The 14,351-nt window shown below is 32.8% G+C and overlaps 1 protein-coding gene across 1 annotated transcript; it reads left to right on the top strand.

Annotated features, from left to right (window-relative positions):
• Window positions 1-12,694: 12,694 nt before the first annotated feature.
• Window positions 12,695-13,654, top strand: LOC466551 (olfactory receptor 8K3-like). Its single transcript, XM_521950.1, has one exon. It carries the CDS (start codon window positions 12,695-12,697, stop codon window positions 13,652-13,654), a length of 960 nt encoding a protein of 319 aa, XP_521950.1.
• The last annotated feature ends 697 nt before the right edge of the window (window positions 13,655-14,351 follow it).

Here is a 14,351-nt window from a genome sequence, read left to right as displayed (position 1 = left end):
CTCAATATTTGAAAATAACTTTTTTTTATTAATCTCTTGAGAGAAAAGAGAAGCTTATAAATCCTGTTAGAAAATGTCAGGAGTTTTCAGGACATAGGCATGGGCAAGGACTTCATGACTAAAATACCAAAAGCAATGACAACGAAAGCCAAAATAGACAAATGGGATCTAATTAAACTAAAGAGCTTCCGCACAGCAAAAGAAACTACCATCAGAGTGAACTGGCAACCTACAGAATGGGAGAAAATTTTTACAATCTACTCATCTGACAAAGGGCTAATATCCAGAATCTACAAAGAACTTAAACAAATTTAGAAGAAAAAAATCAAACAACCCCATCAAAAAGTGGGCGAAGGATATGAACAGACACTTCTCAAAAGAAGACATTTATGCAGCCAACAGATGCATGAAAAAATGCTCATCATCACTGATCATCAGAGAAATGCAAATCAAAACCACAATGAGATACCATCTCATGCCAGTTAGAATGGCGATCATTAAAAAGTCAGGAAACAACAGGTGCTGGAGAGGATGTGGACAAATAGGAACACTTTTATGCTGTTGGTGGGACTGTAAACTAGTTCAACCATTGTGGAAGACAGTGTGGCGATCCCTCAAGGATCTAGAACTAGAAATACCGTTTGACCCAGCCATCCTGTATATACCGAAAGGATTATAAATCATGCTGCTATACAGACACATGCAGACGTATGTTTATTGCGGCACTATTAACAATAGCAAAGACTTGGAACCAGCCCAAATGTCCATCAGTGATAGACTGGATGAAGAAAATTTGGCACGTATACACCTTGGAATTCTATGCAGCCATAAAAAAGGATGAGTTCATGTCCTTTATAGGGACATGGATGAAGCTGGAAACCATCATTCTGAGCAAACCGTCGCAAGGAGAGAAAACCAAACACTGCATGTTCTCACTCATAGGTGGGAACTGAACAGTGAGAACACCTGGACACAGGAAGGGGAACATCACACAGTGGGGCCATTCGTGGGGTTGGGGGAGAGGGCAGGGATAGCATTAGGAGATATACCTAATGTAAATGACGAGTTAATGGGCGCAGCACATGAACATGGCACATGTATACATATGTAACAAACCTGCATGTTGTGCACATGTACCCTAGAACTTAAATAATAATAATAATAATAATAATTTAATAAAGAAAATGTCAGGAGTTTAGATCAGTGTTTTAGTTGGTGGTGTTGCCTTAGTGACTTTTAATGAGCCATCTCGTGTCCAGCATTTAGGGTGTATATTTTTACTCTCAGAAAACTTTCAGAAACAAGCAAAACAAATGAGTCAAATCATTTACATATATAAAATAATAAATTCAAAAGAAACCAAGATAAGGGTGTTGTCAAAATTTTTAGCCCATATGTGCGGATCAAACAAAATGTTAAATTAGACATGTAGAGAGAACCCAAAATAAATTCACCTGTAAAGACATGCCTCAGAGACAGAATGTAAATACTGTAGAAACCAGAGTACTCAACCCAGAAAGACACTTGTGTTTATACAAAAAAACATAACTTAACAGAAAAGACAAAAAGTATTGAATATCCCAAGAGGCATCCTTGTTTTAAGGCTGCCTTATAGAAACCTATGCTATCAACTTATTCACACATATAGTATCAACTGACATGATAGAGGCATCAGTGTTTTCTAAAAAAGAATGATCTTTTTGATAAATGGCATTAGACAATTTATATATCTATTTTGAATTAAAAAATCTGAGCATCTACCTCATTCCTTATTTGAAATGAATTTCAAATGGTTTAAAGATCTAAATATAAAATACAAATAATAAAGCTTTTAGAAGAAAGCATGAGGGACATCTTTGTGATATTGGAGTATGTACAAAATTTTAAACAGAATAAACAAAGCAATAATCATATAAAATTAAAGATTAATCAATTTTAAGAAGTCCTTTTCATCAAAATTAACAGTGTCAAAAGGGCAATCCTTATAATAGGAGAGAACATTTTATTACACATGCTTTATCAAATATACATGTGTATCTGACAGAGGACTCATATGCAAAATGTGAAAATAATTCTTACAAATCAATACATAATTGATATGAAAATCAATGTAAAAGTGGAGAAAAGACATGAATGAACACTTTTCAAAAGAAAATATGTAAATGACCATTGCACATATGAAAAGCTTCTCAATGAATTCATGAATAGGATAATGAAACTCGAAACAACAATGATACCCACACCATACAGAATGGCTAAGTCTCGACAAGGATAGTGAACAATCATGACTATTATGTCTTTCTCATTGGAGTGCACGTTGCTATAACTACTCTGTAAACTCATTTGGAAGTATTTACTAATGCTAAACATGTGTATATTATGACATAGCAATTCCAGTCTAAGAAATATACCCAAATGGAAATACATGTTTATGTTAACTGAAACATGCAATAGAATGTTCATATCATCACTATTCATAAAACCTCTAGAATAATGAATAACTAATTTGTGAGATATATATATATATATATATATATATATATAAAATGTTCAATTGTGCACGGAAATGAGAATGAGCAATGTAGAACTACTCGTCACAATATATTGAATGAAAGAACCCAGGAATGGAAACATAACATGCATAGGATTTTATTCATATAATGTAACAAAAATAGCTGTACGTTATGTTGTTAGAAGTCAGAATACTAGCTGTTCATTCTTTGAGTGTGTTGGGGGAAGTTCATGGAGGAAAAGAGAATGAAGGATTCTTATGGGGTCCTGACAATGTTTTATTTTGTTGTTATTGTTGTTTCTGTTTAATCTGGATTCTGGTTACTTAGGTTAAGTTTGTAAAACTTGAGTTAGAAATTAAGTTTGTAAAAATTTATTTATGATTTGTACATTTGCTTATGTGCTTATATGTGTTTTCTACTTCAATAATAAATCTAAAACACCACAAAATACAGAAAAAACAGCTACACACTTATTACTTTCTCATGTAAATTTTTGAAGTAATGCAATCGGCAGTGTTTAAGCACTTTATTGTATCCTTAGCTACAAAGCCATAAAAATCCACTATATTGGGAAAGAGATATTAAGAGTTACAAGAAAAAAAGTTATGTCCTACAGATACAAGTTTTGATTCCAGATCTCTGTGTTGCAGTAGAGAAAATATAACCAAGAATAGTGGTGGAAAGGTAACTAACATAACTCTACTTGTTTGGAAATATAAGCATATTCTATTATTAGCAGATATCCCATTGGCTTTGTTTGAAGCTTCCAAATGCTTTAGGCATAATTAACAAATTGTGTTCCATCTCCTCAGGGAGAGTCTCAAAGGAGGAAAGAAACCCATAAATTTTTCTTACTGGGTTACTTTAGGGACACATGGAAAGCACAGAAAGATTCCTCATTAGAGGTTAGTAGACTACACCTGTTTCTGTGACTACACCTCAGAGTTCCAGTTACTCTTCATGGTCCTGTATTCCTTTATCTTTAATTTCTAACAACTGATCTAGGTGATTTAGCCACAGCCTTAACAATCTGCTCCTAAGTGAAGTTTCTGAGCTAGTGCAATGTTGCAGCCATCTTCAGTATAATCTTTGGTGAAAGCTAGATAATGACTTCTCTGTAGTTAGCTGATATTTCTTTGAATAGTAAAAACAAAAAGCAAGAACTCAAGTTCTGAAAAAGAAGTTAGTGTTGTTAGCAAGCTCCCATTTTGGTTCCTAAGATTTTTATGATGATTTCCAACCAAGATGTCAAATATGATCTTGTGATTTGTAGTTAATTGGATTTGTTTCAGAACTTTAACCTCAAGTAACAGATTTGCATGATGATTTCCAGTTACCTCTTAATTAAAGAAATTATGTCAGTATTTTTATGATTCTTGCATTTTCTCTTTCAGAGGCATCATGCATAGTTCATGTGTTTCCCAAATTTACCAGTATTATTGAAGGAGTCAATGTCATTTGCAAAACATTAATTTTAGTTGGAGATAAGACCGAAGCAAAATACTAAAGCATCTATTTCACTACGTAGTGCCTCCATCACATTACAATATCCGATTTGCAAGAGAACAGATCATCCCCTGTACCTATAAGGGTTAGAAGAGTCTTTGAAATGCCATAAAATTGTCCCTTGCGTGATCAAATGCACATCTAGTGGAGATAAGAACTAAAATTAAAACCTGCACAAATACAGGTACAAGCAAAGAATAGTCCTTTAAAAATTACAAAGCAGGAATATATATTTTGCTTAAAATTAAGGTGTCTTTTCCATTCCTTATTTATTTATTGGCTATTTCTAAAACTATTTTTTCCCACTCGAAATTCACTTTGATGTTTAAACAAATGTATACAAATGCATATTTTCTTGGTCTGTCGTTGCGTAATACATTTACTGTTAACTATTTTAGTGTTGAAGGTCGTTATTTGTGGAGTGGGGAGGGTGGCAGGGCCAGGGAATGAGCTAGCTTCTCTAATCTCTATACCCGGTCTAGTTTCATAGTGAAGCTCCAAGGCTAAGATATGTCCAGTGTGATTTTTTATATGTTTAGAGAGTCTAACAAAATGAAATTTTCTTGAAAAAAAATGTTTAAATATCCAGAACTAGGTCATTTTCAATAGTCACATAAACTCATGAAAATGTAAATAAAATCAAGTAAAACGAGTTTAGTGCTTTACATGGAACTCTAAAGATAAGTTAAAGAAATAGCTCATGTGTTTTCTCATACATAGGGAAACTAGTATTTACTAGCATAGATGTAGAAAAGAACACATTTGCAACCTCTCACTTATGCAGCCAAACATGGGTCATACTACTACTTTTCATATCCATTAGTATATACATAAAAAGCATTGCCTCCAGAAAATTAATTCAGTTTTCCTGAATAAGCCAAGAATGTTAGTCTATAGTGGGTAGGAAATTATATTTAAAAAACCATTGTTTTATAAGTCATCATTAATGTGAGATAATTTTAGATTGCTTATTACTATTGTAAAGTTCCCATAGAAATATATGTTTTTATTTGCAGGGTAAGTGTGATTCAAAGAATGCTGATGCTGCTGTAATTTCACAATGGCCAAGCAATTTTCTTTTATTAAATGAAAAACATGAATTCGCTGTTCAAAAATGCGTTACTCAAGGAAGTAGTGAACAGTAGTATGTAGTCACAATAAACATTACTCAATTATCTTTTATAAATTGAAATCCAATTTACATAAAACAGCATGTATCAAAATTTAGTTATAATTAAATAATAACATGTTTGTTATCAAGATGAGTAACATAAAGGTAAATGAAAGCAAAATAGTCCTAATGTGAAATCATTTTTTATTGGAGTAAAATAAATGTCACATAAATTTACATAATATAAATTCAACATTTAAAAGTTTACAAGTTAGTGCCATTTAATGCATTCAAAATATTGTATAACCATTACCACTATCTAGTTAAAAAATATTTTTGTTACTCTGAAAGGAAACTCTTGTACCCATTAAGCAATTGCTATACCTTCTGCCCTACCTTCTAGCCCTGGAAACAATCTGCTTTTTACCTATGTGGATGAGCTTTAATATTCTGGAAATTTTATGTAAATTTAATTATACAATACTCCTGACAGTTTTTATTTATCATAATGGTTTCAAGGCTTATCTATATTTAGAATGTATCAATACTTCATTCTTTTTATGACTGATTAATACTCCATTGAATGGATATACCACAATTGTTTATTTATCAGTAGATGGACAGTTGGGTTATTTCAATCTTTGGCTATTGTGAATGCTGCTGTGAACTTACATATGTTTCATAATGATAATTCTATGTGTAACTTAATGAGTGATTGTCAAACTCTTTTCTTAATAGGTGTGTCATTTTACATTCCCAAAGGCAATGTATGAAAGTACAAATCTCTCCACATTCTTGCCAGTATTTTTAATTTTCCTTTTTATTTATTTTTTATTACAGCCATCCTAGTGGTTACCAAGGAGTATCTCCTTACGGAGATTTTGATTGTATTTCCTTAATGAGAAATGGTATTGAACATCTTTTCATGTGCTTGGTGGCCATTTGTATATCTTCAGATCTTCAATGAGAAATGTCTGTTCAATTTCTTTGCCCAGTTTCATATATTTTATTATAAATTGACATATTAAAGTTGTATATATTCATTGGGTACAAAGTTAGTTTATTATTATTTATGTATCCAATGCTGAATAATTAAATCAAGCTAATTAACGTACCCATCACTTCAAATGTTTTTTATTTTGTGTGGTGAGAATATTTGAAATGTAGTGTTTTAGCAATTTTGAAATATGCAATGCAGTATTATCAACAGTCACCATGCTATTCACCAGATCTCAGCAAAACTTACTTCTCCTCTCTAATTGAAACTTTGTACACTTTCACCAGTATCTCCCCATTTTTTCCTTCCCCAGGTTGGTAACTGCCATTCTACTCTCTGCTTCTGAGTTCTATTGTTTTAGATTCCATATATAAATACATCAAACAGTTTTTGTCTTCCTTTGTCTAGCTTATTTACTTAGCATAACATCCTCCAGATTCATTCATGTTGTTGGAAATGACAGAATTTCCTTCTTTTTAAAGGTTGCATAGGATCCCATTGTTTATACATACCACATTCTCTTTATCCTTTCACCTGTTGATGGAAACAGGTTGTTTCCATATCTTGGCTATTGTGAATTGTGCTGCAATAAACATGAGATTTCAAATCCTTTGGATATATACCCAGATTTTAAATCCTTTGGCTATATATCCAGAAGTGGGATTGCCAGGTCATATGGTAATTCTATCTCTTCTATATTTATTTTTGAGGAACCTTCCTACAGTTTTTTTATAATGGCTGTACAAATGTACATTTCCACCAACAGTGTGACAGGGTTTTCTTTTCTCCACATCTTTGCCAACACTTATTATCTTTCATCATTTTTACAATAGTCTGACAGGTGTGGACTGATATCTCATTTTTAACTTGCATTTCCATAATAATTAATGATTTAGAACATTCTTTTTTCACATACCTCCAGATCATTTGTAACTCTTTCTTCTTTTTTTGAGAAATGTCTGTTCAGATCCTTTGCCTACATATATATATATATATATAGCTATTGAGTTTGAGTTTCTTATCTATTTTAGATATTAACCCATTATCAGATGCATGGATACAAATATTCTCTCTTCATCTGTAGCTTGTCTCTTGACTCTGGTAATTGTTTCCTTTCACATACAGAAGCTTTTTATTTTCATGCATTCCCACTTGTATATTTTTGCTTTTATTGCCTGAGCTTCCAGGGTCTTATCCAAGCAATCACTGCACAAAGCAATATCATAGAGATTTCCTCTATGTTTTCTTCTAGGATTCTTATAGTTTCGGGTCTTACAGTTAAGTTTTAATCCATTTTGAGCTGGATTTTGCATATAGTGTGAAACAAGGGTCCAATTTTATTCATCTGCATATGAATGTTAAGTTTTCCTAACACACTTTGTTGAAGAGACTGTTTTTTTCCACTGGGTACTCAACTCTAGAATCTCTGTTCCATTGGTTGATTTGGTCTATTTGTTAGTACCATGCTGTTTTCATCACCAAAGCTTTGTAATACAGTTTAGAATTTAGCAGTGTGTTGCTCTCAGCTTTATTCTTTTGCTCAACATTGCCTGAGCTATGCAGGATTTTTTATATGTAGTTCCATATAAATTTTGGGATTTTTTGGTTATTTCTATAAAAAGTGACACCACAATTTTGATAAAAATCATATTAACTCTGTAGATCACTTTGGGTAGTATTAACACTTTAACAATATTGATTCTTCCAGTTCATGAATACAGAATATTTTTCCTTTGTGCATTTTTGAATTGACTTGCTTATCTTTTGTTGTTGAATTGTAAGAATCCATTCTAGATACTATACTCTTACTAGATATATGATTATAATTTTTTAAAGTTATAGAGGTTGTATTTTTATTCTTTGATAATGCCCTTTGATATACACAATCTTGTTTCTTTTTACAATTTTGATAAAGTCCAATTTATCAATGTTTTCTACTTTTGTTGCTTGTGCTTCTGGTGTCATAACTAAGAAAACTGTCAGGAACTCAGCTGAGTTTGGAGAAAGAGAACTGTACTGCTAGGTGTTGGCGCAGCTAATTAAGGCAATAAGCCATAAATGAAAGAGTTAATCAGTTACTGCAATGACATAAGCAAGATTTTAAGACCTGAGAAAGCACCAACTCCTCCTGATTCTTTTCTTTCATGGAATTGGCACATTGGTCTAGCATCCAGTGGATCAGTAAAGACATGGAGATTGTCTCACTTCTGAGGGAGTCCCAGAAAAATAGGCACTGGCAGTTTTATGGACATTGAGGTGTGTGTATACAGGGAGGGGAAATTAAAAGAGTGACGATGAGGTCTGGAAAATAATGAATAGTGGAGAAAATTATCCTTAAAACTTCCCCTTCCTCTTCTCATAGAGGGTCTCGGCATAGGCACCTGGAGAAAACCTCTGCTCTAAGACAGAGTCATAGGAATAAAGGTGCCAGGTTAGAAATTGAAATACAGTCATGGGTGGCTTAATGATAGTAATATATTCTGAGAAATGTGTCGTTATATGATTTGTTTTTTGCAAGATATCATACACTGTACTCACATAAACCCAGGTTGTATAGCCTACAATACACACAGGCTATGTGGTATAGCCTCTTGCTCCTACAAACCTGTACACCATGTAACTGTACTGAATTCTGTAGGCAACTGTAACACAATGGTAATTATTTCTGTATCTCAATGTATCTAAACAGAGAAAAGGTACAGTAAACATATGGTATAAAATATTAAAAATAGTATATCTGTACAGTACACTTACTAAAAAATGGAGCTTGCAGGAGTGGAAGTAGCTCTGGGTGAGTCAGTGAGTGAGAGGTGAGTGAATGTGAAGGCCTAGTACATTACTGTAGAATAGTGCAAACTTTATAAACACTATATTCTTAGACCACACTAAATTTGTAAAAATTATTTTTATTTCCTTAATAATTACCTTAGCTTACTGTAAGTTTTTAACTTTATAACCTTTTAAATGTTTTAAACTTCTTGACTCTTTTATAATAACTTAGCTTTAAACACACATTGTATAGCTGTACAAAATTTTTTTAATATCCTGAGTCTATATGCTTTTTTTCCTATTTTTAACATGTTTGATTTTTTTTTTTTTACTTTTCATGCGAAAATGAAGACACACACACACATTAGCCTAGACCCACACAAGGTCAGGATCATCAATATCACTGTCTTCAACCATGTCTTTTCCCACTAGAACATCTGGAGGGGCAATAACATACATGGAGCTGTCATCTTCTGTGATAACAATGCTTTCTTTTGAAATCCCTTGTGAAATCTTACTGTTAACTGTAGTCACCCTACTGTGCAACGAACCCCCTGGAAACATACAACCTCACAAAACTGTACTATTTGATTCTGTTCTCATATTATCTTCTGAATTTTTGAACTCCTAAATTTATAATAACCTAATTTGAATAATGCCTACTGAAGATCAATAGTACCTAAAAATTTTTAGGCAGCTCTACTATCAAATTATCTATTTCACACATTGCATATTTATAAATTGTGCACAAATTAATAAAAATTTGTAATTGTTATCTTATGAATTTATATTTAAATCATATAAAAGGGCAAAATAATGAGGAGTTAGGAACTCCCAAATCAGTAACACTAGATTTTATACCACCTGTTTATTTATCTGTTTAGTTACTTTTACTGTTTTTTTTTTTTTTTAATTTCTCTGTATGGCTTCTAGTTGGTGTCTGGTTTGTCCTTTTATTTCATCCTAAAACACTTTTTATATTGTTGATTGCAGGGCATGTTTGCTAGTGACAAACTCCTTCAACTTTTGTTTGTGTCTTTATTTCAGCTTCAATTTTGAAGAATTGTTTTGCCAGATATACAATCGTTAGTAGATTTATTTTTCTTAGCACTTTAGTATATATCCCACTACCTTCAGGCTTTCATAGTTTCTTATGAACAGTTACCTATTAATATTATTAAGAATACCTTTTACATGATAAGCCACCTCTTTCTTGCTACCATTAAGATTCAAAGTGCTTTCAACCCTTTGATTGAAATATGTTGCACTGTCAGTCCCTTTGAATCTATCCTCTGTTGGGTTTATTAAGCTTCTTTGGATGTATATATTCATATCTTTCATCAAATTTGTGAATTTTTTGTCATGATTTCTCCAAGTGTTCTTTCTTTCTCTTTCCCTTCTTTCCTTCCAGAACTCTCATTATTCTTATGCTGATAAGTCAGTTAAAGTCCTTGTCTAGTAACTCCAGTTTCTGGGCTTCCTCAAGATAGTTTCTATCCATTTTTTTAAATCCTTTTCTGAATAAAACATATTTTCTTGTGTCTTGGCTTACCTATTTATTTTTCATTTAAAGTTTAACTTTTTGAGTATTTTAATGAGGTTTCTTCAGAAATCATGTATTATTTCCTCTACAGGGTTTGCCTTGTTGTTGTGGACCATAGTTTTGATTTTTTTTTCTAAATTGTTTTTAGAAATTATTTTTTCCTAAATTTACTTTTCTAATTTTTTTCTTAAAGAAAATTCTTTGTTATGTATGTTTAGTAAAGTCTATTCTGTCAATTTGCCTGCCAGTGATTTTCCAGAGGTATCACTAAATTTCTAGAGCAAAAATTTTTAAAAAGAGAAAGAAAAAAATTTCTCATATTTTTTAACACTGACTCTGTTTGGGATAGTCCTTAAACTCTTAGCCAACCATTTAAAAACTTGCCTTAGCCTTCACTTCCTGCTTTTGAAGTTGAAACATGAGTGGAGCCTAAAGTTCAGCCAGAGTTGAAGTCTTAGGGTCTTATCAGATTTTTTCTGAGCAATTTTGTAGACCTAGACATGTTTAGCTCTCAAATTCTCTGAAGCTTTTCAAAGCTTTTATTCACCCATTTATCTCCTTGCTTAGCCTCTTGTTTTTTGGGCTTTTTGATCTATATGCTGTTTGACTTGTCTGTTATTTCCTTTCCCCATGCAACTGCAGTTAGGATATTTGCCTTTAAATAGTTTCAACAAAGTCCTATCAGGAGACTACTCCAGCTCCAATCCCTGAGTGGATCCTTCATGGAACCACTGGATGGGTTAAAACACAACTACAATTCCTGCAGAGCAAGGCTTATTTTGCTCCCTCGGTCACCAGGCAGCCACACCATGATGTGGGTCACCATCTTCATGGCTGCCACAGTGCTGAGGAATGGGCCTGGTAGGCAGACGAGTTGAAACATGACAACAATATCAACCAAAATCTAGATTTTAATAATCTTAAAAATGTAGATTCCGATAGTTTTGTTATCTTAATTTTGTTGCTTTAATAGAGATATACGGTTTTAGAGTTTCCTACTCTACCAAAAAGTGATATCTATCTATGATAGGTATTATATAAATAATAATATCTATGTCATACAACATTGTCAACTCAAATGTATTTATTACAAGGAGTGATATATATATATATATAATTGAAGAAATAAAAATAAGTGTATTTTTTACATAATAATTACAATAAATGGATTCTACAAATTTTCTAAGTGGTCTACATTTAACTTAATCTGAATAGTGAATATCTGTTGCCTGGGCCATTCAGGTAAAACAAATAAAAAATGTGATCTCTCCCTCTCTTTCTCTCTCTTATTCTGTTTTTCTCTTTTTCTCTCTCTTATCCTTTCTTACCTTCTCTCTCTCTTTCTGGGTCTATGCATCCACATAGGATTTCTTCAGTAGGTTTTCATAATGTTAATCATATTAATAATGTTAATGTCTCTCTTAATGACATTAATTTCTCTTTAATATCAAGCCTTTATTTCTTTAAATATCTTGACATTATTTCCACTGTCATTGCCATGTTTCTCTATTGCTTGTGTTACCCACAAGCAGGAAGTAATATCTAAAGTATTGTTTATATTCAGGATAAAAACCTTTGTTACAAATACTTAAGATTCTGTGCAACCCATAGTTTGTCTTATCAAGTTGGTTCATTATTACTGATGCTAAGTTAAATCTTGGGTTATGATTCTAGTAGTTAGAATGTTTTAAAGTTATGGCATTTGTTTTGCAGCTAACAAGTATGTGAGACAAATTGTTGGCACGGTATGAATACCACGTTCTGAACAAATTTCCCCCCATTGAAAGTAAACATATTTGGTGGTGTTTACACTGTTTTTTTCAGTTACTTTTTTGATCTTAGCTTATATCCCATTATTTTAATGCACTGTGTTAAAATATTCTTAAGGGACAATTAAATAATTGTATACTGTGTGTGATGATATTATCAATTTACAGAAAAGAAAGTTTCATTTGCTCAACCTTCAAGATTTATGGAAAAATACTAAAGTTGGAGATATGAAATTATGTTTTTATATATACATATAAAATAATTATGTACATATAATTTTCTCCATATTTATGTTTATGTATATGTATGTTTATACACATATATACATATATACACATATATATACTTCTGTATATATATACACACACATATACACTTGTATATATACACATGTATATATACATATACATATTTTTGTCATATTTCTTAGAAGTTAATAATTATTTTTATATTTATTCCCAGTATAGGTTCCCTAAATGACTTGAATGGACAAACACAATCTGACAGTAGTGAATGAATTCATTCTAATGGGAATCACGGACATCTCTGAGCTGCAGGCTCCATTATTTGGGTTCTCCCTCATTGTATACATGTTGTCAGTGGTGGGTAACTTAGGCTTGATCATCCTCACAAAGATAGATTCTAGGCTTCAAACACCCATGTACTTTTTCCTAAGGCATCTGGCTTTCACTGATCTTGGTTATTCAACAGCAGTGGGACCCAAAATGCTAGTAAACTTTGTTGTAGATCAACATATAATCTCTTATAATTGGTGTGCTACCCAACTCACTTTCTTCAGTATATTTATCAGTAGTGAAATTTTCATTCTGTCAGCAATGGCCTATGACTGCTATGTGGCCATTTGTAACCCTCTGCTCTATATGATCATCATGTCACAAAGGGCATGTCAAATTCTAGTGGCAATACCTTATCTCTACAGTGTCTTTTTGACTTTGCTGACAGTCACAAAAATGTTTACCTCATCATTTTGTGGCTATAACATCATCAAGCATTTCTACTGTGATAGTCTGCCATTGATATCTTTGCTCTGTTCAGACACAGAAGACATTAAATTGATAATTTTAATCTTTTCAGCTTTTAATTTGATTTCATCTCTTCTGATAGTCCTTGTGTCTTACATTCTGATCCTTGTCGCCGTCCTCAGGATGAATTCTGCAGAAGGCAGGTACAAGGCCTTCTCCACCTGTGGATCTCACCTGACAGTGATAACTGTATTTTATGGCACCCTCTTCTTTATGAATGTTCACCCCAACTCCAGTCATTCACTTGATATTGACAAAATGGCCTCTTTATTTTATACTTTGATAATACCTACGTTGAATCCAATGATCTACAGTTTGAGGAATAAAGAGATAAAAAATGCTCTACGTAGAACCTGGAAAATATGTGCAAATCATCTATTTAAAATTCATTGTAGGTTATGATAACAATAAATTATGCAATAACAAATAGATACTCAAACTATATTGCTTTACATTTGTATTGTTGCCTCCATGTGATGAGCAAGAATCAGTGTGTGATAAGCACAGAAATAGATGATTTTATTAATTACCTTTAAATAAAAATCTATCACTAACAGATGTCTAATTCTTACTCATACTTTAACTATTAATCAATATTCAGTTTTAAGTTCAGCTTAGGTGCCTTTCCTATGTGTTCTCACATAGAAATTGTTTCCCATTAACTTTTTAAAATTAAAGCTAGGGACTGTATATTTTATCAGTATTTTATTTGGAGTGCCTAGTACACTGAAAGGCAGATGTATAAATAGATTCGTATGATCAGTAAACATATATTGTCAAGTTAACCAACATTTCTCTTTGTTTATTTTTATTTTTTTATTTTTATTTTTTGAGACGGAGTCTCGCTATATCGCCAGGCTGGAGTGCAGTGGCACGATCTCGGCTCACTGCAACCTCCACCTCCCGGGTTCAAGCGATTCTCCTGCCTCAGCCTCCCAAGTAGCTGAGATTACAGGCACGTGCCACCACTCCCAGCTAATTTTTGTATTTTTAGTAGAGACGGGGTTTCACCATGTTGGCCAGGATGGTCTCCATCTCCTGACTTCGTGATCTGCCCGCTTCGGCCTCCCAAAGTGCTGGGATTACAGGAGTGAGCCAC

Source organism: Pan troglodytes, chromosome 9 (assembly GCF_028858775.2).
Source record: "Pan troglodytes isolate AG18354 chromosome 9, NHGRI_mPanTro3-v2.0_pri, whole genome shotgun sequence".
NCBI lineage: Eukaryota > Metazoa > Chordata > Mammalia > Primates > Hominidae > Pan > Pan troglodytes.
Note: the sequence above shows the minus strand (reverse complement) of the source record. Positions and strands in the feature narration are given on the sequence as shown.

Coding starts and splice junctions, on each gene's coding strand:
- LOC466551 (XM_521950.1), top strand. CDS start 12,695: ATGGACAAACACAATCTGACAGTAGTGAATGAATTCATTCTAATGGGA.